Here is a 27,583-nt window from a genome sequence, read left to right on the forward strand (position 1 = left end):
CCCTGGATTTCCACTCTGCCCCCTCTGCTCCCCACACCCAAGCCCACTTTCTCCACTCAGCTCCCCGTGGGGCTATACACGTTCAGTTCAGGCATCTCCCTCCCTGGCTCCATGGTCCTGTGGGCTGATTCTAAACCAGATCTCATCAGTGAATCCAGACTGTCTTTCTCTGGAGGCTAGTTTTCCTCTGCAGACCATAGGCTGTTGGGTGGGGAGGGGAGGGGAACACCTGGCCGTGCCAATCTATGTATCTCAGAGCTGAGCAGCACATGGAGGAGCCGGTGAAATGTTTGGGGGAACAAATGAGGCATTTCAGAGACATGACTTGCTTGTTTGCTCCACAGAAAACGTTGAGTGCCAAACAAGACTTACTTTCGGGTGTGGAAGCACAGCCCCCCAGTAATAAAGGACTAGGAGTGGCAGTTATGGCTCCTGCAACTTCCCTTCAGCTTATCACTGTTGAACCAGAGGTGTATGAACTTGGCAGAAGAAACCCAAGATGGCTTCTGCTGGCCTAATGGGACAGGCTGCATTTGCCTCGATACATTCTTACTGCCTGTAGATGGTTATCACTTAAATCCAACACAGGTGACAGGTGACAATGTGACTGGGACTCATTTGTTGGTTACATGATGAATGAATTCTCTCCTGCAAGGGCAGCCTGCCTCAGTATAAACATGAAACACAGAAGGTTAAAAGAAAATCCTTTTGTCTTGGTTTTTTTTTCCACTGAACTAACGCTTGTCTTATCACCCCCTGGAACACAGCATGTTGAGTTTGGCAGAGCTCTGCATTCATTCTGTGACTTTTAAAATATTGACACACAGTTTTATGACCTAGGTTCAGAGCAGTTTCAATGAATGTGTCCCCCACTCCCCAGAACATTCTGGGCTTCCCTGACATCTTCATGTGCCCGCCCCACATGGCACTGAGGCCCCAGCTCTGCCCTCTCTGCTTTGTCCACAGGAAGGGGTAGGGTGGGTGGGGGGGGGGGGGCGGGGAAAACCATAAGACGGCTGGGTTTCATCTCCACTCCTACCCAAAGTCAACCAAACACTGCTGAGCGCTCTCGCACAGCCTGTGTGAAGACTTCAGCCCTTTCCCCGATGCCACTCTCATTCTACTTGAGAACCAAGACCAGAACAACCTGGATTAGGCCCTGAGTCCTTCCAGGCAAGCTGGGTCAATGGTAAGTCAGATGGCGAGGCCAGACCATGCCAAAGCATGACTGGACCTGAGGGCTCTGCTTCCCTGAGCTACCACTCTGCAGGCCAAGCCCATCTTGTAGGGCAGCCTGGGTTGCAGAGGGCAGCCCTGTTTATCCAGGATTTTCAGATGTATTAAGAAAGCTCTCCTGGTACCTGGGATGCTGACCAGCAATCTGGGAGCTTCTCCACAGGTAGGTCAGGCCAAGCCCAGGCAGCCATGTATGACTGGGAGGGCCAGCCCATTCCCTTCAGGCCTCCCCTGGGTGAGAATTGTTCTTCCTGGTAGAGGCTATAGTATCCAGAACTCTCTGGCCTCAGTCCAGCTGCCTCTGCCTGGGAGGAGGCCTTGCCCAACACCCCAGGAGGGCCCTGTGTGGTCCACTGAGCTGTGCAGCCATTGAGATGGAGAGTAACTGTGCTGTCTGATTAATGGTGCTTATGCCTGTCCATTTACCAGTAAATCTTTGTGATACTCAAGCCCAGTTCCTCATGTGCCATGTTTGGCTGTTGTGGAAGTACTGTCAAATGGTCATTTGCAACAAAACAAAGAACTGGCTGCTGCTTTCACCAGGACATGCTTATAGGTAGCATGCAGTCCAGGGTGTGTCCACCGCGTGCCAACCACACAGTGTCGTGTGCACCCCACATGGGAAGGCCAGTGCGGTAGGGTGCTGGGTGCTGTTGCCCTCTGCTTCTCTCAACCACCAGTGTCCTGTGTGCCAACCACACAGACACTGGGTGCTCCTTACTCGATATCATCTGCCCAGGAATGGCCCAGCCAGCCATGTGGGAGCAGACCACACCTCCCTACTGGGTATGGAGGCCAGCAGTGCTAAGACTGGCAGTAGGAGTTCTGAGAAAGGAGTGGCCACGGCCACTGCACTCAAGGAACATGAAGGGAAGACCACCGCCCTGTGTTGTATCTGGAATGCTCCTGGGGTTTCAGGGAGAGATGGTGGGGAGGTGGTGGGAAGGAGAGCCATTCTCTTTCTATCCATGATCTTTAGGGATTCCTCCTCATTCCAACAAGCATGACAAGATGGAACACAGAGGCTTAGCGAGGTGGCTGTCTGCTCTGCTCAGTTCTCCAGGGCTTGGCCAGGCCTCTTCCCTCTGGTTCTTGTCCCATGACTCTGCCCTGTCACCTTCTCACTTGCCTCCCCTTGGGTGGGTTGGGGCCTACGGGGTCCCACACTGACACTCCAGCCGGGAGAAGCAGAGGGCGACAGCACCCAGCACCCTGCCGCACTGGCCTTCCCACGTGGGTTCGCACAACACTGAGAGCTACTCCCTACATCCTTTGCTCACCTCCCCCCTCGCCTTTGTCGCCCCCTTGCAAATGCTGTTTTACATACCTGTCTTCCTCGATGGGCTGTGGGCTTCAAGGGAAGGAACTGGGCCCTTCTCCTGTGCTCAGTGCAGTACCTGGCACTAGTAGGCGTCCAATAATGTTTGCTGGACAAGCAAACACATGATGTTTACAACTGGGCCAGAGAACACTTGGTGAAACTGGTCCTCCAACCCACGAGGATGTGGGCAGACTTCTCAGTGCCCTTCCTTGAACTCTGAGGACTTTCCTAGGGGTCGTTTTCTAAGTTTGATGGTGGGAAAGGGCCCATGTGGCACAGAACACAATTCTGAATATAAGGGCTTCCTGAAGATTCTCGCGAGTTACCCTTGTTTGAGCCCAGCTTCCTGGGCGCCCTGACCACTACTGGCCTCTGGCCTCTGTGGAGGCCTGGCCTTGCAGGAGTGAGTTGCCCATTGTGGATCGGCAGCTTCACTTTATAACAGAGCCCAGAGGGCAGCAGCAGCTTGTCAGTATTCTTGTATTGCTGAAATCGGGGGAAAGGTAGGGCACCGTCAACCACACACAACCTGGGTAACCTTAGGCAGGCTACTTAACTTCTCTAACTTCTTCTACCTACCTCGCAGGGTTATTCTAGTGAGGATTAAATGAGATAAACTTTGTTATCTTATTTAACATTATAAGCTCTGACATATCGTTAACTATTCCATAAATATTAGTGTTATTATGAAAACCTTCTGCACTGAATTAAGGAGACAAAAAATAGAAGAGGTGTAATTAAAGAATAGAAGAGGCTAGGAGTGGTGGCTCACACCTGTAATCCCAGCACTTTGGGAGGCTGAGGTGAGCAGATCCCTTGAGGCCAGGAATTCGAGACCAGGCTGGCCAACATAGTGAAACCCCATCTCTATTAAAAATACAAAAATTAGCCAGGCATGGTGGAGGGCACCTGTAATCCCAGCTACTCGGGAGGCTGAGGCACATGAGTTGCTTGAACCCGGCAAGCAGAGGCTGCAGTGAGCAGAGATCGGGCCACTGTACTCCAGCCTGGGCAACAGAGTGAGACTCTGCCTACCTTCTACCTCCCTACCCCACCAAAATAGAAGAATGTTAGGAACACAGAACATGAGAGGAAAAAAGAGCAAATACTGCATGCTCCCAGGAGACATTTGTCCAGCATCTGCTGAACACCTCTGTGTTCCCGACACTGTGCGGGGGCTGGGATGAAGTGACTGTCCTTGCTCTTGGGCACAGGGAATCAGATCAACACACACTCACTCCCCTGCCTCCCAACCCCTGTCCAAATTTTATTAGCATAAAAAGTAGCTTGTTTCCTTAGCACTTACTGCCTGGGCGAGGAAAGCCTTTTACACACATTCTCCACACCCTACCCACAAATGTGTTTCCCTTCCATTGCAAGGACTGTCCATGGGTCATGAAGCCAAGGGTAATACAGGGCACACAGCAAGGTACTGGTGGTTCTGAGGCTAATGCTGCCTTAAGGTTGTGAGAGTTAAGCTCGATGACACTAACAGCTGGAAAATTCACTAGGAAAAAAGCCCAAAGGAATGAAAAGTTCCTTCCTCTTCAGGAACAGTACAAAGAAAAATCACAACAATGGTTTCCTAGAAGATTTATGACACAAAAGATAGCGACCAGCTAACTGCTGTTTTATCTACACCAAAGACTTAATGAGAGGAAACAGATTTAGATTAAACTGGAGGGCTGTTAAACTAAAGAAGAACAATTCAATAATAAGCACAATATCTTGCTTACCTAAAACTTAATCACATTTGATCTTATGTCTTTGAAACATGAAGCAGAACCAGGAAATAGGCAGAAGCAGGGCCTGTGGGCAGCCAGCGCAGACGTGGGGCCGGGAACGCAAGTGTGCCTCCCGGGAAGTCCTTCCTTCCCGCCTCACTCAGAGCCTTTCCTCCCATTGAACAGAATCCTAACAGCTTGCCTCGGCTTCCTCACAGATTCCACGCTCCCCACAAAGCCTCATGCCTGGAGTGGCTGGAGAGGGTGCCACAGGCTTCTCTGGACAGCCACGGAGAAGTGACAACTGGCCCTGACTGTAAAGGCAGAGACAAAGACAGGGCAGGGCCCCAGCGAAATCAGTGAAAATACACGGCATTGTGGAGACATCTAGTGTGGAGGCGAATGACACTGTGGAGTGCAGGGGACCCCATTAAAGAATGGGACATAATCATAAGGAACAAGGTTTTGGCGCCTGGAAGAATAAATCCTCTCTGTAGAATGACTCCTTCCTTCTTATTCTAGGTAGCACAAACATTAACAGATTTACAGAACAACAAAGACTGTGCTGGAAGCTGATGAGCCGCTGCCCAGGAGGCTACTGTGAAGCTGCAGTGGCAGGCCAGGGCTCGCGGACACACAGACACACCAGTGCCAGGGCACTCAGGGAACGGAGCTGCTGAGAGCGGGGTCCCCGACCCTAGGAGATGAGCCATGTCCTCTGCCATCTCTGCTACCCATTCATCACAGTCCACTCTCCAGTTTGGCACCTACCCCCTACTGGTAACCCGAGCTTGGAGGGTGGACCCTGGGTCTCACCTAGCTTTGGGGCAGGTGTGGGGTCACACGGGGTCAGCTTGGGGGTAGCCCAAAGTCAGTGGAATGATCTATGTTGTTCATCTCAGCCAGGCCTTTCTGTGTTGGGCTTTCAGAGCAGCTGCGGAAGTCGGCCACTTCCTCTTGCTTAACTCAGTGGGCATAAGCTGGGCACTTGTTCTGAGTCACTCTATGAAATCTTTTCCCAGCTGTGTTCCAGCCATCAGAGAAGCATCCGCAGAACAGACAGCAAACATGTTCTTCTTCAATATGTGAAGCAGCCACTAGGCGATTTATAGCCATTGATAGCCTCTGCCTGTCATCAAGCACAGCAATTCCTTCAGGCTCTAGAGGCTTCCTGCCCAACCACCAAGAAAAAGCCACAAAGCCCCAGAGAGCTGGGAGTGGCAGTGAAGACAGATCAGAAACACTACCCCACAGATAGTACAGCCAAAAGCTAAGAGAGCCAAGCACATCTGGTTACCTGCCAGGCAGCCGCAGAAGGTGACAACCACGGGCACCTTTCTTCAGGCTCAGACCCAACATGCAGTCCTATGACCTGTTTCTTTTATGGGCTAACCTCCTTGAGAGTATATCTCAGACCTCTGTGGCCTGAGCCTGGGCTCTGGGCTTTCAGTACCCGAGTGAGGGTTTTTACAGCAGAGGCATTTGCTACTTTATGTACCTGAACATGCCCTGGGTCTGGGCCAGCACACCGGTATGGGGGTGGGGAGGGCTGGAGGCGCTCACCCCACTTGCCAGGAATTGAGTGTCCCTGTTCATCAAACATGAACCTGGCCTGAATATCACGGTCTCTTCTAGAACTCCTTGAAGTCTTGGGAAGGGGCAAGCCTCCTTGGGTTTAAAGACTGCCTAGCTGTACTATCTGCTTAAAAAGGTTAGCATGAGGGACCAGATAGCCGGCTTCCCCCTGGGGATGCAAACCTGTGGTTGGAGAAATACCCAGAGAGGCAGAGAGAGAAATGAGTCATTCCAGGACCTTCTGAGAAAGGTATGGATGTGGCAGGTACAGATATAGGGAAAACAAAAATGGTCATTCTCACCGACCCTCTGTCACTGGTAAGAACACATCTTCATGTGCTATAAAGTATCTGGGAAAGAACACCAAAGAGCTCCGAGTCATGCTGGATTGCTGCAGCCCCAGGAGGCTCCCCAGAATGGAGGGAGCTGCAGTCCATCGCAAAAACATGAGGAAAGGGAATGGCAACGTGACAGACAGGAAATCTTATTCAAGAAAGGGAAAGCGTTAGCTGCTTAATGTAACTCTGTGTTAAATTGACAATGAAAACATTTACTCTTTAAGGTCTTTGAGAGTTTTGAAATATCTAGTTTTGAGAGTTCCTGGTGTCCTAGAATTTTCTGTCTCATAGGGAAATCTCTTGGGGCATCCATGGGTATTTGGGCTGCAAAAGGTGGGGGGTGTGAGAATAGTGACAGGCATTCTCGGTCTAGGGAGCTCCCTTCAGCCCCAGGGCCCTGAGGCCTCTGGGGCCTGCTTGGTTTGGGTCTCGACCCTTTCTGTCCTCTTCATTCCTCCAAGTCTCAGCGAGAGGGATTCTGTGAACCCATGTAGGACACATAACCCTCAAAATGGGACAGCTGAGACTCTACAGGGCTTAAAAATATAGGATCTACCCACGAGGTCAGGAGATCGAGACCACAGTGAAACCCCGTCTCTACTAAAAAATACAAAAAAATTAGCCGGGCGTGGTGGCGGGCGCCTGTAGTCCCAGCTACTCGGAGAGGCTGAAGCAGGAGAATGGCGTGAACCCGGGAGGCGGAGCTTGCAGTGAGCCGAGATTGCGCCACTGCACTCCAGCCTGGGCGACAGAGCAAGACTCCGTCTCAGAAAAAAAAAAAAAAAAAAAAAAAAAAAAAAATATATATATATATATATATAGGATCTACCTTGCAACCTGAGCAGCCTGCCCAGGAGGAAAGCCTTCAATCCCACCTCCCAGCACCAGACAACAGGTGGCAGAATGACAGCAGAGGCTGGAGAATGCCCTGTACTGGGCCCAGTGGGTGCTGGGCTGGTGCTGAGGAGGGCTACAGCCCTTTAGGGCCACAGGCAGGCCCAGAGGGCTCCTTTCCATGGCAATGGAAATCAGGGAAAGGTGGGATGGGGCAGGTGACAGGGTCATATGGTTTGGCTCTGTGTCCCCAGCCAAATTTCATCTTGTAGCTCCCATAATTTCTATGCGTTATGGGAGGGACGTGGTGGAAGATAACTGAATCACGGGGGCAGGTCTTTCTCATGCTGTTCTCATGACAGTGAATGGGTCTCACGAGATCTGATGGTTTTAAAAATGGGAGTTTCTCTGCACAAGCCCTCTCTTGGCCTGCAGCCATCCTTGTAAGATGTGACTTGCTCCTCCTTGCCTTCTCCCATGATTGTGACAACTCTCCAGCCATATGGAACTGTAAGTCCAACAAACCTCTTTCTTTTGTAAACTGCCCAGTCTCAGGTATGTCTTTATCAGTAGCATGAAAATGGACTAAAACATGGGGATATAAGGAGATTTGGGGTAGGAGGTTACTGGGGAAAGGAAAAGATGCTGAATATACCTGTGAGGTATTAATAGTTTAGCAACTTTTCTCTCGGTCATCTATGACAAAAGTGGTATTTTTATGACCTCGGGGGTTCACATTCAATATTCTACCAAGGAATCAGGGAGCAGTAAAGAGAGCATGGGTTTTGGAGTCAGACAGATCTGTTTGAATCCTTGTTCAAATGTACAGCCATGAGATCCTTCTGTAAAATGGCCAAGACAAAACCTCCTCACAAGGTTAAAATGAGGAGTAGCAGTCTTGTGATAAACATTAGTTCCTTTTCATTTAAATAAAAAATCAGATATCATTTTCCTAGCTCATAGCTCATAAATCACCACTTAAAACTTAAAAAAAGTTCCCAAATTAAAAACTCATCTTTGGGGAAAAATAAAGTGTATACTAAAGAGAATGCCAGTAAAAATTTTCATAATCTAAGAGTGAGTTTGTGGTAAAAACTCCTCTCTTTGAGATCAGGAACAAGACATAAATGCCTATTATTATTATGTCCAGAAATACTGTACAATGCAATAAGGCAAGAAAAATAAATATATGGCATAAGAATTGGAAAGGAAAAAGTAAAACTGTCATTATTTGCAGATGACATGATGAGGTACCCTGGAAATAAAAAAGCATCTACACTGAACTGAAATATTGTTATGAAAAAAATCTACAAATTATTTGAACCTAATAAATAAATTTAGGAAAGTAATTGATAACAACAAGGTCAACAAAAATAAACTGTGTTTCCTTGTATTAGCAACAAAGAGAAAATTAAATTTACAAATGCCATTTAAAATAGTACCACAAATTAAACACCTAGGAGTAAATCTAATGAAACATGAGCAAGATCTGTAACAGAAAATTATATTGAGAAAAATTAAAGAAGCTCTAAATAGAGGGAGGTACCATGTTTGTAAAACTCATTATCATAAAAGTGTTGATTTTTCCCAAATTGACATATGGATTCAAAGCAATCTCAATATAAATCCTAGCAAGTTTGTGTGCATATATGTGGCAACTGACAATCTGATTCTAAAATCTATATGGAAATGGAATGGGCCAAGAATAGCATAGGTGCTCTTTATAGAAAAAGTCCAAGTTGGAAAGTGTAGTTCTACTGGATATCAAGATTTTTATACAAACATGAAGACAGTGTGGTATTGGTACAAGAATAGATATATAAACCAGTGACACAGAATGGAGAGCAGAAACAGATCTGTGCATATGGGTACTTCATTTTTGACAAAGGTGGCAGTGCTAAACTATGGGAAAGTATTTTCAAAAAATGATGCTGGGTCAACAGATACCCATATGAAAAAATAAACTTGCCGTACCATTTTCAAAAATCAATTCTAAGTAGATTCTTTTAGAACATAGACAAAGATTTCTTAAATGGGATACAAAAAGCATTTAACCATAATAAAAAACATCGACACACTGAACTCCATTAAAATTAAGTACTTCTGTTCATTAAAATAACACCAGAGGCAGTAAAAAAGCAAACTACACAGTGGAAGATATTTGCAACATGTATAAGCAACAAAGAACTGATATCCAGAATATAGAGGACTATAAATCAAGAAGAAAAACAGAAGAACCAGTAGAAAAACAGGCAAGAAATTTGAAAAGGCACTCTACTGAATGGCCAATAAACAGACGAGCTCTCACACACTGCTTGTGAAATTACATATGATTTCAGCAATTTCATTCCTATCATATACTCAAAAGCAACACATGCATATGTGCACCAAAAGACATGTACAAGCAGATTTATAATAACCCCAAAATGGAAACAGTACAAATGTTGACTGAACAAATGCAGATTGGATAAATTGATGAATGGACTATAGATGCAACAGCAAAGATGAATTCTCACAAATATAATGCTGAAAGAGAAAAGCTGGGCACAAAAGAGAATATAGTAAATAATTCCATTGATATGAAGTTCAAAGCCAGGCACAACCAATCTATAGTGTTAGAAGTTATGATGGTGGTATCCTTTTGGGAGGAGTGAGGGGCACATGGGAGGCTCCTGGAGGCTGTAATGTTCTATTTATTATTTATTTTTTAATAAAAATTTGTTAATTGTCGTTACACTGCCCGGGCTGGTGTCATACCCCTGGGTCGCAAGCAATCCTCCTGCCTTGGCCTCCCAAAGTGCTGGGATTATAGGTGTGAGCCACTGCACCTGGCCATGTTCTATTTCTTGACATGGATGTGTTCATTTTCTAACAATTTCCTTGAACTAGATGCTTATAATTTGTACACTTTTCTCTATGCATGTCATAATTCAGAAGTAGGTTTTACAAAGTAAGCTTATTGTAAAAACCTATTTTCCAGTATGTGCACTACAGAAAAAAATAGCAGAATGCATAAGTCACACTATATGCTGAGACATGGACCAGTGTTCCTGCATGTGTACACTGATGTATGTGACTGGTCTGTGGCCAGCACAATCTGCCGATTTTTGCGGCTCCCCCATTTCCTTGTTTGGATCAGTTCTGGCCTCAGAAAGCCAGAAAGAGCCGAAGGTCTAGTGATTTCTACAACGGGTCCTGAGCACCATAGCTCAGCAGCATGGGAAACCTCTGCCAAGGCAACTGAGTACTATAAAATATGACTTCAGACTCTGTCCCTCCCTGGTTCTCCCAGCAAGTGGGGAATAGGCACTGACTCAACACAGCTGAAAAAGAGCTCCTCCTTGTCCTGGCCCTTTGTGGTTCAGATTCCATGTGCAGGAGACTGGATGACTGTCACTCCAGAGGAGATGGAAGCAATACAGGAGGCAGCTGTGCTGCCCCAGGCCTTGCTGCCCTCCCTGCTCCTGGACCCATGGGCAACTCAGTGCCACTTCTGTGTGGTTGTTCTAGGGCCCCACACCTGCTTGCATCAGATAGCTGGGGTAGTATCCAGGGAGAAGCCTGCTGGATGGTCCTCTTATGTACAGCTTGACCTTGCACAGGGCACCTATCAGGGCATCTGTTTCTCTCTCTCTAAAATGGGAGTGTTCATACCCTCTTCTCCTCTTCCTGTAGACAAAACTGAGGTTAAATGAAGCACTGCATGTTGACAGACAAAATATCCTGATTGCTGCTGCATGGAGTGAGGTGAGAAGAGAGCAGAGCATAGAGAGCCACGGCCATCCCTCTGCGTGGGTGGACGGTGGAGAGACACTCCCTTTACTGAACACTACCCGAATCCAGCAGTGGAAACAGGAGTTGTGCCTGCATCATGCTGATGCCAAACACTAACGGCTGTGGTGGAACAGTGAGCTCACACCTGCACTGTGAGTGGCTGACTCCCACGTGCACAATACAGCTGCAGGCTTGCGCCCATGAGCTCACGCCTGGCACCTCTCTGGCTGCATCGCTTCCAACTTCCCCCAAGCCCCTCCTCTCTCCTGATTTCAAGCTCCCCTTTCTCCTAAACTAAGGCTTCATCAGGAACAAGAAAGGCCTTCTTCAAGCTAACCTGGCAGTGTCTGGGAGGCCTGGAGGCTCTCGCTCTCTGCAATGAATGGCTCTTAGGTAACACTGCTGCTTAGCCTGAGGAGCTGGCATCAGTTCCAAGGTGCAGACAGAAAGTGTCATTTCCAAAGTACTGGGAAGTGTTGGTGCTGGTTTGAAGTTGTCAGAGCTGCTGGGAAATATTTCCTCTGCTTATTCAGGATGAAGGCAAAGGCAAAGAACCAAGCAGGGGGGAAGCTAATTAAACATAGGACTTCATCCAGGAACACCCTGCTCTGTCCCCTCCTCAAGTGCAGCAGCCAGGAAGAGGCATCACTCAGATCTTCTACTACTGACAGTGCCCCCAACTGCAAGTGCTCTGATCCGCCACTGCATCTGCCCTGAAGTCACACTTCCTGTGAGCATGCCTCCAGAGTCCTAATGCAGGCCAGGTCCTGCAAGATGTGAGGATCCTCCAGCACGCAGCTTTGGCTTTGGCTTTGGCTTGAGGACTTTCCGTCAGTGAACCTTAAAACTGGGCTGCAGGTGGGAGCCATTGTGCGGGCCTGTAATCCTAGCTGGTGGGGGTGCTGAGGTGGGAGGATCTACCTAAGCCCAGGAGATTGAGACCAGATTGGGCAACATGAGATCCTATCTCAAAAAAACCAAACTAAACAAAAAAACCTGGGCCGTAGCCTGAGACTCTCCCTACCCAGCCCTCCTTCCTTCCCAAATTCCTTCACAAGGGCCAGACTTGTATCGAGGTCTGAAGGCTCTCTCTGCCTTCTGCTGCTCCCCTTTCATCCTTCACAGGCATCTTCCTCCATACGTTTCTCAACATCTAATCCCATCTCAGCATCTGCTTCTCTGCAGATCTGAACTGACGCAAGTGGGACAGGAGTGGTTCTGGGGAAACAGGCAGAAAGATGGAGTCTGGGGAGTGGCTGACTCACTACCTAGTGGGCAAAGGGGATGCTCTTCTGAGTGGTGTGTGGGCAGGGAAAGGCCCTGGTACAAAGCTGTGGCTCAGCTGCTCAAAGACTCACCAGCAGTGACCTGGGAAGAAGCTCCTCAGTCACTGCGATAATGCCAGCACGGGAAAGCCCTGCGATGCACACTGTCTACAAGGGCTGGTTGCTGTAAGGGGAAGGAAGCCCCGGGCCTGCCCCTGTTCCCTCCCCTCATCCTTCACAGGACTTCCCCCAACACATCTCTCGTACATTAATCCTGCTTGGGGTCCACTTGTCAGAGCACCTGAACGAACCCATCACATCCTCCATGATAAACACAAAACAACAGAGACAGAACCGCAGTGTGGTTTTAGGGTTGGTTCTCTAGGTCTATTGTGTCTAGAGAGTGTGTTCTGAGACCCCGGGGGATGCCGAGCAGGCTAAGCCCCCATGGGCAGGAGGCATGTTGGGAAGCAGAAAGAACTATGTGCTCAGGTGCTGGGGAGGAGAACCCAGGTGTCCTTAGAGTGACCTGAGCTAGCAGGTGCCCGTGGGCTGGGGAGAGGATGTACAGCCCAGAACTGCCCTATCCTCCGGAAGGCTGCAAGGAGTACTGTCCTTCAGGGCAGGCTCATGAATGGGGCAGACACTTCAGCCGAAGGAAATCAATCCCACAGTGTAGCTCTCTCTCGCACATCTAGAAGCCAGCTAGTAAGTTTAATGACGTGTGTTCCAAGGTCCCAAAATGAGTCCGGTAGCTAGGCAGGAAAAAATGAAAGACTTTCTCTTGTTAAGTTTAGCAAACTAACCTGTTGCAAGAGAAAGACTGGAGTAAGGCGGAGGACCTGGCTGTGAGTGTCAAGGAGGCTCTGAGAGGTCCGCAGGGACAACAGATCTGCCAGCAACTGCTGGCCTCACTGCCTGGACCAAGTGAGGCACAACTGCCAGCAGGGCAGAGGAGCAGGCACCCCAAAGCTAGGGCCTGGGTCTGCCAGGGTCTACTACAAGGGCCAATCAGGCAGGTACTCAGGGCAACTGCACCCCCAAAACTATGAAGTCTTTATAACTGACACAGCCACATCACACACCACTGAGTGGACGGTGACCTGCCAAGCAGCGTGACTGGCCTAACCCAGAACTCTGATGACAAGTCAGAAGCTGCCCATCTGACCTGGGGATCACAGGGACTGGAAATCCCAGGATTTCCCAGACAGCCTTTCCAAGCAGGCCTGCTTAGAAATGGCTGGAATCAGCACTCTCTGCCGCTTCCTGGTGTGGAGAGAAAGGCAGGTGTCATGAAGGCACAGCACAGGCTTTAGAATTTGCCACAACTGGGGCAGAAGCCAGGTTCTGCCCTTGACCTCTGTGGCCTTGGCAGGTGAGCCTCTTCAGACTCCTTAGTCTTGGTTTGTTTTTATTTTTTATTCCATAAAATTGTGAAAATAATAAAACCTCTCAGATTCTCACTGGTTTTATTTTTATTTTTTATTGTGAATATGCTTCTTGAATGGTTTTAGACTAGAACTAACGTGGGTAAGCCCCTTGCCTGGTGTCTGCGGGCACTCAGAAGATGGTAGCTCCCATCATGATTATGGTACATGGATCATAGTCTAGATGTCATGAACAAGAGTATAGCCTTGCAATCGAATTCGGCTTCCACAAGCTTGTCTGACATGTTTAATGCTCTTCATAGCTCTCACTGTTCTTCACTACCCGGCAAAAAATGGTAAAAAAAAAAACTGATATAAGTGGCTATAATTACCACTACATTTAGAGTTAAGCCACATTTTTACAGCTTCTTTTCTCCATGTTAGCTCTTCAGAATTCACAGCTATCTATGGAGACAGTTTCCCTGATGTCATGTGTAATTTAATCATCATGATAATCCTACAGCAAATGAAAAGACAAAGCTGGAAAGAAGTTTGACTCCTCAGTAGCCATGCTCCCTCCCTTCCTAAAGGACTAAATCAGGTCCCCCGCCTTCCCTTCATCAAGCATTATTTGCCAGGTAGTGGACTAGGCACTGTGGGTACTGAAATGAAAAAAACAAGACCTTAACCTCAAAAGCATCAGCCCAGTGGAGGAAGCCAACAAGTAAACCCACAACTGAAAGGCACAGTGCTAAGAGCTGACATAGAGCAGACAGGCACGGCACAGGGCCACGGGGAAGCACATCTGACCCAGGTTTGGTGGTGCCTGTGAGGGGTGTGGAATGGCTTCCCAGAGAAGAAATACCTAGCTGAGAGTGGAAGGAGAAGCAGAGGTTACCTAGATGGGTGGGCAGGAGGTTCTGGGAAAGAGGGATGTTCTAGAAGCAGAAAATGGCACGAGCACACAGAGACACGTTGTACGCAGGAGCGCGAGGTAATCTGGTACAGATAGCATGTAGGGTGCCAGGGCAGGAAGACAGGATGGGTCTGTATGGCAGGCAGGTGGGGTGGGATCACAGGGCTGGCTGGCTGCCTTGCTGCTGAGGAGTGCCCAGTCCCTTCCACTGGCACATGGGCCTCTGCTGGCAGCATCAGCGTTTATTCAGCTCTGTGGCCCCAGGGCCTAGAACTATACAGGTATACAGCAGATACTCTCTATACATTTGCTAAATGAGTGACCATATTTAAGTTTATTCAGATATCTGGTTCTGACAAGATAGTAGACTGAACTGATGTGGACCTCCTTCCCAACACAAACACAGAGAAATAATAGATAAAATATACCAAAATAATAATTTAAATATATTATTGAGTATAGAAGAATAATGGGAAAATTCTCAGATGCTTGAAGTGAAAAAAAAAATTAAGTCAGAGCTGTAATTTTTACCATGGCAACTGGGGGCTGGGAGTATCAGACATTGATACAGTTACAGGAGCTAAGATTTTAATGCATGCAGGAGGCAGAAGACCTGGCTGGCCATGGAACTGAAGACCTGGCCATGGAACTGGAACTGAGATCCCCACATAAAGCCAGGATCCTGGGAGCTGTTGGTCTTTGAACAAAGAATCAGGAAGACCTTTCTCACAGAGCAGAGGAATGTCCGTATGTGGCACAGACCAGAGGCATCTCCTAGGAGAAATGGAGATGTGAAGCCTACACGGCACGTGGGTGAGGAGTCTGAATGTGGCCTACCCAAGAGGTGAGACTCCTAAGCCAAGGAGTTAACATCCAAACTAGCAGGACCTATGAACCTCCCTGGGTCTTGGCAGAACATATGCAAAAGTGATGAGATAACACATCCACAACCCACCGTATGTGGAACTCCCACTAAACACAATCCCTACTTAAGATGATCTTTTTTTTTTTCCTGAGATGGGGTCTTGTTCTGTCACCCAGGCTGGAGTGCAATGGCACGATCTTGGCTCACTGCAACCTCTGCCTCCTGGGCTCAAGTGACTCTCCTGCCTCAGCCTCCCGGGTAGCTGGTCTTACAGGTGTGTGCCATCACGCTCAACTAATTTGTGTATTTTTAGTAGATACAGGGTTTCACCATGTTGGCCAGGCTGGTCTCCAACTCCTGACTTCAGGTGATCCTTCCACTTCGGCCTCCCAAGTGCTGGGATTACAGTCGTGAGCCACTGTGCACAGCCTAAGATGATCTTATGATAAAAAACAAGTTGCAAGAGAAAATGAACCACGTAAGAGTGAGTCAATAGACACAAGAAATAAGAGAATTGGTACTCTTGGAACTAGAACTAAAAATCTTCAAACAACTGGAAAGAGGCTATAAAATAAATATAACCAAAATAATTAGGGAGATAAAAGAAAGAATAGAAATCATAACAAAAGACTAGGACACCAAAAAAATTAATTAATAATAGTAGGCTGATTTTCAAAAGCACTAAACAGAACTTCTGAAAATTAAATATAAAAACCAAACATTAGGACAGGCGTGGTGGCTCATGCCTGTAACCCCAGCACTTTGGGAGGCTGAGTTGGGCAGAACAACTGAGGTTAGGAGTTCGAGACCAGCCTGGCCAACATGGTGAAATCCCGTCTCTACTAAAAATACAAAAAAATTAGCCCTGCGTGGTGGTGTGCGCCTGTAATCCCAGCTACTCAGGAGGCTGAGGCAAGAGAATCACTTGAACCCAGGAGGTGCAGGTTGCAGTGAGCTGAGTTTGTGCCACTGCACTCCAGCCTCGGTGACAGAGCGAGACTCCATCTCAAAAAATAAATAAAATAAAATAAAAACCAAACATTCATATTAGGAAGGGTCATTAAACAGCCGATAGTAAACTGCTACAAGGAGAATAAAGCGGCAGACACTTTTGAGGAAGTTTCCTACAATGCAGCATTAACAGATATGGAAATAGAAAAGAGAGGAAAGATGAAACAAGATGGTTTCTAACAAGTTCCAGAAGGAGAGATTAGAGAGAACCAAAGAGAATCAAAGATAATAGATAAAAATTTATAAATGAGAACTATATTGAGTCCTAAACAATATAAATAAAAATGAATCCACTCAGACATAATGTAGTAAAACTGCAGAACACCAAAGACAAAAATAAGGTCTAAAAAGCAACCAGAAGGAAAAGACATGCACACTCACTCAGGCTGCAGAAAGGACAGCCTGGAGGCCAACCAGCTAAGAGCAGGAAGAATAGCTTGCAAAGCAACTCCACAGTCCTGGCAGTGAGAAGGAGGGTAGCAGTGGGGATGGAGAGAAAGGAGCCTTCTGACAAAGCTCCTTGTCTGTGAAGGTCACCACCATCCACACAGTAACTCCAAAGTTGGAAGCATTCACTTTCCTCATCATTGCTGCCACAGCACTTGATTCCTACCACTGCCAAAGTGCGTATCATCCCACAGAGTGCTGGAGTGCGCTTTGCTCCTTATACAAACTCTGAGGGCATGCACTGGGTCTAACGTATCTTTGCCTCCCCCATGTAACACACTGTACAGAGCAGGGGCTTCATAAATGTGTAACTGAATTCTCACAAATCACTTATTCACTCTTGAAGCCCTTGTTCCTTGCCCTATATCAAGAGATCTCCAAACTTCAATTTGACAAAAATGACTCTCGATCACTCCTTGATTAACTGGATTTAGTTTTAAAGACAGGTAAAGTTTTCTGCAACAGAGAAAAGAAAAAAACCAGTAACCACCCATGAGTCCACGGGTAGTGACTGGTGGCGTCTGCCAGAGGGTGTGAGGCCTCACATCTCTTAGATGCAGATTGGAACGGCTTTTGGGAGGCTGACAGAGTAATTCAAGGTGGAGAGCTTTACTAGTTGAACCCAAGGCACAATAGGACAGCTTCTCTCTTTCTTCTAATGACCTCAGAGCTTTAAGAATGTTTACCCAACAGCTGTGCCCCTAGCCTTAGAGAAGGCAGGGTCCAAGTCCCATCAGAAATGGACAAGTCCTAGGGACTGTCCTCCCTGGACTCCAGAGGCAGAGATTAGCCCCTTTATGTGAAAGGAGAACAGGATGACATAGAGCCAAAGATCAAAACTATCAGGCACCAACCATGGACCCGAGGGCCACATTCTTCTTCTCTGTTGCAGAAAGCTTTACCTGCTTTTGATACTGAATCCCGTTAATTGAGGGCTGATAAAAGAATCCAGAAAATATAAAAATGGAGTGCCCATTTTCCGGGCCATTCCATTTGAAAGGAAAGACTATTTGGGAGAACCATCCAACAGCCTCAGCACTTATTCAGAACAAGTTTTTCTGCTGATGGATTGAATTTGGCAAACAGAGATGAATGCTAAAGTGATTACAAATTGTACTGCAGGGAATATCCGAAAAGGAAAAGCAGTAGTTTCAATAATCAATTGTACCAAACTAATATTCAAGCTAGCTTTTTCATCTGTAGAATTTCCTCTCTCTGCTGGTGTTGTCTTCATGTTACTTGGCCTGAGACAACATGGGCCCCTTAAGGGTCTGGGCTGAGTATCTTCATTTCCTAAATAACACTATTATGCCAATATTTGGATTCAGGCATTGTAGGGAAAATGACCCTAAATGGAAACAGAGGAAATGGAAACAAACAGGGAAGGGTCTGGGGAAGACAAGAAGTCATAGTCAGGATTTTGGGGTCCTCCGTGCTTCACAACTCATGAGTGAGGAGTCTGCCTTTGACAGAGCGTCGTACACAACCGAAGGCTGTGAATGGCAGGCACACCAGCCTCTTCCCTCATGAGTACACTGTTGGCAGAGGACTTTCTGGGAAGATGGAAATAATGAGCCAGTTCTTCTCTTTGGGAAGAAGAGGCAACAAGCACTTCCTATGGGCATTCTATATGTGAGACTGGTGATGACACACTTCAACATGATATGCCGGCCAGAGAGCCCCATGCAAACCTGCCAGAGAGGTATTATTAATCCTACTATTAATAATTAACAATTAATAATTAATCCTATTAATCCTACTTCATCCTACAGATGAAGAAACTAGAGGCTCAGGCCGGGCGTGGTGGCTCACTACTATAATCCCAGCACTTTGGGGGGCCAAGGCAGGTGGATCACCTAGGTCAGGAGTTCAAGACCAGCCTCACCAACATGGTGAAACCCTATCTCTACTAAAAATACAAAAATTAGCTAGGTGTGGTGGCGGGCACCTGTAATCCCAGCTATTCGGGAGGCTGAGGCAGGAGAATCACTTGAACCCAGGAGGCGGAGGGTGCAGTGAGCTGAGATTACGCAACTGCACTCCAGGCTGGGCAACAAAAGCAAGACTGTCTCAAAAAAAAAAAAAAAAAAAAAAAAAGAAGAAGAAAAGAAAAGAAACTAGAGGCTCAGAGAGGTTAGGAAAGTTGTCTAAGGATTGAGAATGAACCCTAAGACTGACTCTAATACAGCAAGAGAGAACCAGAGAAAGCAGTCACCAAAGCATTTGATCACCATACTTTTCTTTTTTCTTTTCTTTTTTTTTAATTATTATACTTTAAGTTCTAGGGTACACGTGCACAACATGCAGGTTTGTTACATATGTATACATGTGCCATGTTGGTGTGCTGCACCCATTAACTCGTCATTTACATTAGGTATATCTCCTAATGGTATCCCTCCCCCCTCCCCCCACTCCACCACAGGCCCCGGTGTGTGATGTTCCCCTTCCTGTGTCCAAGTGTTCTCATTGTTCAGTTCCCACCTATGAGTGAGAACATGCTGATCACCATACTTTTCTAGATCATGGCTCCTATCTGATTTCCTACACAAATATTTTCTTTTAGAGGTCTTTGGGGGCCAAAACTTATTCATATTTATAAACCCTAAGTTATCTTCTTACATTGCTTGGTCTGATAATATGCTAGGAGCTATGGATCGACTAAGACACAGAGCTAGGCTGGGCATGATGACTCACACCTGTAATCTCAGCACTTTGGAAGACTGAGGCAAGAGGATGGCTTGAGCTCAGGAGTTCAAGACCAGCCTAGGGAACATCATGAGACACTGTCTATTAAAAAAAAAAAAAAAAAAAAAAAAAAAAGAAGTAGGCTATTTTCTCTTCTCACAGTCAAAGACAACGGTAAGTTGTTGCCACCGGATATGTGAACAGCTAAGACATAAACTTAAAGGACAGAGAGCTGGTGCCCCTCTCCCACTGAATAAACACTCTTCAACCTTTTCTCAAAGAGCAGAGAGTCCAGCAAGAATTGTTAAAGGATGTATGGTCAATCCTTCCTATGATTAATTAGGGGTACACACCAGTTACTATGGCATTCTCCTAAAGATAAATTACAAACAGTCATCACGTCTTGAAGGTAATCCCAGTGGAGATGTGGTAAGGAGGGCACCCAGTAGCCTCTCTTCTACCCAAAACAGCACCAGAGGTCTTGAGGAGGGCACAGGTTTCTCTTCTGGAAGGTCATAGACAGTAGACAGTTCTACTGGCATGTGCCTATTTGTTTCCTTCCACTGAATGAAATTAAACAGCCTGGATATTTAGACAATGAAAACAGAGTACATTGTCCTTAAGTCCAGGTTGGGACTGCTCTTGTCACTGACTGGGGTTTCTAAGTAGCAATACGGGTCACTTGTTTTCCATCTATTCTCTCCCCAGAATAAACATGATAATGTTGACTCTGCTTCTCACAGCTGTGGCAAATTACCCTGAGTGAATTACTTTAGTTCCCTAGACCTTAGCTTCTGCAAATATGACAATAATAAAATAACACACCGGGGTTGTTATGAAGATTAAATGAGATAACAAATGTAAAGTCCCCAGTACTGTGCCTGACACATAGGAGGTGCTCAATGGTAGCCGCCATCATTACCATCATTGTCATCATCGGGGCACAATTCCTGTGCCTCATTCACCACCACTTTCACTGTCTCACAAACAAAAATACACAGTCAAGGAGGCAGTCTGTGACTGGGTGCGGTGGCTCATACCTGTAATCCCAGCACTTTGGGAGGCCGAGGTGGGAGACTCGCTTGAGCTCAGGAGTTCGAGACCAACCTGGGCAAAATAGGGAGACCCTGTCTCTACTAAAAATTTAGAAAATTAGCTGGGCTTGGTGGTATGCACCTATAGTACCAGGTACTTGGGAAACAGGTGGGAGGATCACTTGAGCCCAGGAGTTTCGGGCTGCAGTGAGCCACGATTCTATCACTGCACTCTAACCTGGGTGACAGAGCAAGACCCTGTCTTAAAAAAAAAAAAAAAAAAAAAAAGGAGCAGTCTATGATGTGGAAAGGAGGTGCTATGAAAGTGTGCAAGGTGCCATCTTTCCAACAAGGCCACCGATTTAAATCTCTGTAAGAACCCAGAAATCTCCCAACCACTAATATAAAATTTATAAAGTAGATAATCACAACAAAACCCATAAACCTAAGTATAGACAGATAATGACTGAGAACTACAACAAAGCCAAAGTCACACAGTGAACCAAACAAGCAGGCACATGACTGGAGACCAAGAGTGGGGAGGGTCTGGGGGACATCTGCAGCCTTGAAAGAAGGTCTGCTTCAGCATCTACTTCTAACACACCACAACTGCTCCTCTACAAGTGCTCCAAGTTCTATACTTAGGGGCAAAGAGATCTTACAAGGGGACTATTTCTGTGCCAGCTATTTTCTAGTACAGTATTAAAAGGTGTATTCCCTTCCTGATGACCACTTAGCAATGGAAGCTCAGTGTCAGAAAGCCCACAGGCACCACTGCTGCACACATGTGAAGTGACACTCTTTCCCACTGAGTGACTTACTTGTTGCTGTCACGGTACTCATAGATATGACATCCTTGAGGCAATCCGGTCTCGTGGTCCAGAGTGAAAGCAAGCTTTAGCTGAAGAGAGAGAGAAGAGAAAAAGAAGTTTTAGGCAGCATGCTCTATTCACTCCAATAGCTGAAATGAAAAAAATAAAATCAAACAAAGTCACCTCCCTCAAGTCAATGTGTCATGGAGAACCTGGGCCTGCCCACTCTGGGAAGAGTGCACACCTTACAAGGACCCCATCATCAATGACGACTGTCAGCAAGACTCTACTTGTTCATTTAGCATGCAACCAATACGTTTATTAAGCACTTATCTTGTGCTAGACATGAGCTAGCTGACAGGGAAAGAACAGTGACAGCAGACTCTTTTCATGGGTCTTACCATCTAGCAGAGAAGAGTGACGGCAATCAAATGATCACACCTATGAATGTGCATATATGTGTAGAACTTCAAATTAAAATAGGCTCTCTGAAGCAAGAAAAAAATCCCCATGTTTCTATGAAAGTGAGGAGCCTGACCTGGATAGAATGGGTAGAAGGGAAGCCTCCTCTGAATCAGGAGGAGGAGGGAGGGCGAGTGGAGAGGGTTCTCCTGGGGAGAGAGCACAGTGAGTACAGAAGCCCTGGGGCAGGAGCTGCAGGATGGCTGGTGAAGTTGGGCCCTGATAGATCCAGGGACATGGGTGACTCTGGGGAGGACCTTCTTGGCCACACTGGAATTTCTGGCCTTTACCTTAACAGCGAAGAAAAGAAAAAGGAGTAGATGAGGTAATCAGAATTCTATTTCGGCAAGACCCCTCTGGCTACAGTGCAGACTCCAGACCACAGACCACAGAGCAGAAGCAACATTCTGCAGGAGGCAGCCACTACAGAGTCAGGGGAGTGGCCAGGAGGCTGGGATACAGTGAGAGAAATGGACAATTTGAGGTATATTTTAGAAGTCAAATCAACAGGATATGCTGGTGGATTTGATGTTGGCAGTGGCAAGGAAAGAAAGGAAGAAATCAAGGACAGTTCAAGCTTTTGAATCTGAATCACCAGTCAGGTGGCTGATCCACTGCTGAGAGAAAAACTGAATTTGGGGACCGATAGGCAGTCAAAGGTTTGACTTTGGGCATGTTAACTTTGAGACACTCATTAGCTTTCTTCAGTTATGGAAGATCAGGAACAGGAACTCTGGGAAGGTCCTGGTTTCTTTCTGGATTCCAGAGAGCCGTGCTCAGGTGAGTGCTGAACTTCCAACAGAGCTCAAGGAGGTGCAGCACGCCCTGCTACAGCCAGCTGGTTATGACAGCTTTAACGTTCCAAATGCAAGCCAATTACCATGTTTATAAATTCGCTGGGTTTTTCAAGCACTAGGGAAATTTTAACTAAAATTAACTGCACATTAGGAGGATACATTATTATAATTTTTTTTTTTTTTTAACTACAAGGCTGCGAACATAGCTAATGATCTGCATCATTAGATACTGGACGATTTTTCTCTTCCTTAGTGGGAAAGAAACTCATAGGAATGGTTTGTCCTCTAACTGACCCAGATGAAAACACAAAAGCAGAAACAAGCCCTTCTTGACCATCATGAAACCAGAACTTCAGGTCAAAGGCATGTTTGCCCTACAGAGCACCACTTGAATCTTCCCAGCCCTCTCCTTTGTGAAGTAAAAAGTAATTTTAAAAGAATCTGTTAGTTACAACCCTTTTCTCTTTACCTCTCTCTTTGCAGCTGAGGTCAGGTCTATATTCATTCTGTCCATTTTGAGTCTGCATTGCTCAGAAATTTTCATATCATTTGACTCAGTGATTTAAGTTATGAATTTATAGCTTAGAAAAATTATCAGAAATGTAGGAAGAAAAGTTTTATTTGCAAAACTGTTCCCCTCAGTGTTATTTATTGGAAACACTAAAAAGTCCAGCAGTAGCAAAAGGTTAAACAAACTATCCTATAGTCACACGTGGAATAGCAGGCAGTCGTTACGTGGCTTAGGAAGAATTTTTACTAACCCAGGAAAAATAGGTTGGACAGATGAGATAAAGCAGGATGCACACTTGATTATACAGTGTACCATGAACACTATGTAAAAACGGACAAAGACTTCCTAGAAGAAAGACTGAGGCCAGATGCAGTGGCTCATGCCTATAATCCTAGCACTTTGGGAGGCCGAGGCAGGGGGATTGCCTGAGCTCAGGAGACCAGCCTGGGCAACATGGTAAAACCCCATCTCTACTAAAACACAAAAAATTAGCTGGGTGTGGTGGCACGCACCTGTAGTCCCAGCTACTAGAGAGGCTGAGACATGAGCATTGCTTGAACCTGGGGGGTGGAGGTTGCAGTGAGTCAAGATTTTGCCACTGCATTCCAGCCTGGGCGACATGGCAAGAGACTGTCTCAAAAAAAAAAAGACTTGGAAGGAACATACCTAAACGGCAACAGTGCCTATCACTAGGTGAGAGGTTCCAGGTGATTACTTTCTTTGCATTTTCCAAATTCTTCATAAGCATACATTGCTCTGACAGAAGACTAATAGGTTTTCCTCCTTATTTTATGACTGGTGATTCTTACAGAATTCTAAGCCCTCCTGGGTTTCCTGTGTCTTTTGGTCCCTGTTATCTGGACAACTGGTCTTATAGCTGAGTGTCTTATGCCTGTCCTACTAGCCACTAGACCCAAGAAGTATAGTATTCAGCTTCTCAACCAGTATCTAAGCATCCTTCTTGCTCCCTTATCATGAAAGGTAGCACTGGGTCAGAGAGGACTTAGCCACTGGGCTGGCACAGGCACGCAAGGGAGATGAGCTGGCAAGGCAGGCTGCACATAGGAATGTGTGGACTTCACTTCACCAGAAGAGAGAGGCCATGGCAGGTTTCAGGGCAGAAAGACCAGCTCTGATGGTCAGGTAGAGAAGGGCTGAAGTGAGAGAGGGCATGGAGAAAGGCCTTAGAGCGGGCTGCTGCAGTAGCCCAATGAGATGATGAGGATTTGGCTTACGGAGGTGCAGTGGCATTGGAGACAGCTAAGAGACAAGACTTGGAAGTACATACACATCTAACTATGTGCCAGTGACATCTGGAATCTGCCTCCCAGACCCCACGCAATGCTGTGGTGACCAGCACTTAGTCCTTAGTCATGAAGGAACTATGGGAAATCTAATTGCAGGGGGATTCTCAAAGTCAGGAAACTATGTACACACCAATTCAACAATAAGGCAAGTCAGCAGAGGTGGTGATAGGGCAGGGGAGAGGACTGGAACAGAAGAGCAGTCATGTTTACTAAATGGAGGACTCACATTTATTGAATGCCTACTGTATTAATCTGTTCTCACACCGCTAATAAATACATACCTGAGACTGGGTAATTTATAAAGGAAAGAGGTTTAATGGACTCACAGTTCCATATGGCTGGGGAGGCCTCACAATCATGGTGGAAGGCAAAGGAGAGGCAAAGGCAAGTCTTACGTGGTGAGAGGCAAGAGGGCTTGTGCAGGGAAACTCCCATTTATAAAACCATCAGATCTTGTGAGACTTATTCACTACCACGAGAACAGCACAGGAAAAGCCCACCCCCATGATTCAATTACTTCCCACTGGGTCCCTCCCACAACATGTGGGGATTACTAAAATTCAAGGTGAACTTGAGTGGGGACACAGAGCCAAACCATATCACCTACCAAGTAAAGGCTTTCCTTTATCCTGACAACAACCACTTAAATTAGGTATTGCTATTTCCTTTAAACAGATAAGGAACTTGAGGCTGAGAAAGGTTAAGTAGTTTGTGCAAACCACAATTAGAACTGGAATTTTAACCAAAATCCATGCTCCTTTCACCTCACCAGCATTACAGGACTTGGTGATGGTCTGGAGATAAAGTCAGTGAGAGAGGGAAGAGTCAACAATAGTGTTCAGGATTCTCTGGCTCAGGCTGCAGGGCAGATGCTATTGCTACTCAACCTGACAAGGAAGAACAACAGGCTTGGGAGAAGAGTTTGAGTTCAATTTGAGATTGTGGGTTCTAACATACCTGAGAGGCATCTAGTGGAGATGGCCAGTAGGCTGCTGAATATACAGTTCTGAAGTTTATAAGCAAGACTGTAACCTGGAGGGATAAGAGGGCCCTGGATAGAATCCTGAGAAACACCTGTATTTAAGAGCTGGACAACAGAAACTGGGGAGTGGCTATGGACTTCTGAGTTCTGACATTATAGAAGCCAAGGAGAGAACATGCCTCAAGGAGGGCATAGTCAGCAGTGTTAAATCCTTCTAAGAGGTCAAGTAACAGAGAACATTCCCTAACAAGGAAACCTTTGGATCTATCAGAAAAGACTCTTGCAGGGAGTGCTGGAAGCAGAGATCGGGGTGACAGGTTGAAATACGAATAGAAAGCCAGGAAATGGCAATCATAAGTGAATACAACTCTTTTAGCAAATTAGACAGTGCTACGGAAGAGGCAAGATTCATGAAATGGAATGGGAAAGGATGACAAGATGTGAGAGTGTACTGAAGGTGTTTGAAGGGAGTGTATTTAAAGATGACGGAGACTTGTTTCAATGCTGACAGGAAGAAGGCACTATGGATGGTGGGGTGGAAGACGTTAAGACAGACAGAGAGAACTGCAGATTTGAGGTCTCTGAGATGACAAGGGATTGGATCCAACACAAAAGTGGAACCCCTTTCTCAGCAGCAAGAGGAAGGAAGATGGGCAGGGATAACAGTGAGATCTGTGGATTGGGCAGGGGGGATTTAGAATGTCCTAGTATGATTTCTTGGGTTCTTTCCTGAAAATTAGGACACAAATTATCTGCAAAGAATGGGGAGTGTGATGGGGGAAGGAGTTTGAGGAAAGTGATGAAGGTTTGAAATTGCTCCTTTGGAGAATAGGAAAAACAGTTGACCGGGGCAGAGCATAAGGACTGCCAGGGAGTATTCGGATCCCCCTGAGGCCACAGGATCTGAAGTTACTGTAGCAAGCATCTGTCCCACTGTTAATTTTTTTTTTTAGCAACTTAGACATTAGTGTGAAGAAAGTTAGGTTGGTCCAAGCTGAATATCTGCCAGGAAGGTTTGAGGGAAAAATAAGGGGGTAAGGGAGTGGAGATACGATACGGCAGCATATGGACCAGGAGACCTACGGGGGAACAGGAAGGAAATAAATGGGAAAGAGGCTGATGGGAAGAAAATAGAAGGAAGTGGCTGGGTGACAGATGTCTGGAATGGAGCTAATATTTATTAAGTACGTCCTCTGTCCTAAGCATCTCTCACATTGATCTTATTTAATCCTCGCAAGAGCCCTGCAAAGCCGGTTCCTACCTCTATGTTATAGGAGAGTTTATTAAGTATTTGGCCCAAATTACCAAGTAAGTGGCACAGCTGAAGTGTGGTCCATGTTGCTAATCACTGGGTGTAGTGTCAGAGAGGTCAAGGAGAGGAGTGTGGAAGTCACTGGATAAGGGAGTTGAAGGGGCTGAGGCCATGGTCAGAGAGCAGGCCGTGTGTCTGACCTTGGAGATGGCTGGTCAAAAACAAGATCCAAAAAGAAGTCAAGGAATGGAGAGCCAAGGGTCTGGGTATGGATGAGGGTGGGGGATCCTTCATGAGGACTGAAATTCACCCAGGATGATGGTATGCTGTTTCCACAAAGTATGTCCCTACTGGTGTGTAGGTGCTTACCATGTACAAGGTTCAACAGATGAATGAATGGGTCCATCTGGTTCCTGTAGCAAACACGGATACATAGCTAGTAGGCATTTCCTCCTTGCTAAGGATGGCCTACTTTCACTCAGCTAGTCATTCCCCTGTCCTGCTTCTCAGTCTAGGGGGTCCAGGGGGAAGCAGACCCAACCTCTAGCTCCAGGGCTGGACGTGACAGCTCTGAGGTAAGAAACCTAAGCCAATCAGGGCATGGCATTTCCTGGCCCTAGAAACTGGTTCAGGAATGGATGTGTGACCCAACCGAGGCCAATGAGGTACGAGGGGATGCTTGTTGAGTGCTTCTGGTCACGCGGGCCAGAACTGCTGCAACCTGCCACTAGCCTGAGAAGGGAGCCAAGCCATGGAGGACACAGACTCCAAAGACTGACAAAGTGGGCAGCCAGCGCCTTGGTGGAGGCAGGCCTGGTCCCTGCCACCTTCGGGCCCTCTACTACCCTTGTGTAATTTCTGCTCATCCTTCTCCTAAGGGCACTGACACACAATGTGTCTTCCTACTCCCTTGGCTCTGTTCTCCTAATCCGCTCTCTAGAACATAGCTGTTATTTTCCTGAAACATAAACCTGGTAACACTTCCCTCTTTAGTATCTTTGATGGCTTCCTGCTGTTGAAGATATGAAAGTGAATTCAACACAGCCCAGGCTCTCTGGAGGTTGGTTG

The 27,583-nt window shown here is 46.6% G+C and overlaps 1 protein-coding gene across 1 annotated transcript in view; it reads right to left on the reverse strand.

Moving 5' to 3' along the window:
* The window catches only part of DIS3L2 (DIS3 like 3'-5' exoribonuclease 2), a 480,187-nt gene that overhangs the window by 142,267 nt on the left and 310,337 nt on the right, over positions 1-27,583 (reverse strand). The window contains exon 16 of the mRNA XM_058429965.1: positions 21,214-21,293. Coding sequence (XP_058285948.1) covers positions 21,214-21,293 — 80 coding nt within the window. The remainder of the gene's footprint in view (positions 1-21,213; positions 21,294-27,583) is intronic.

Source organism: Hylobates moloch, unplaced genomic scaffold (genome assembly GCF_009828535.3).
Source record: "Hylobates moloch isolate HMO894 unplaced genomic scaffold, HMol_V3 SCAFFOLD_1, whole genome shotgun sequence".
NCBI lineage: Eukaryota > Metazoa > Chordata > Mammalia > Primates > Hylobatidae > Hylobates > Hylobates moloch.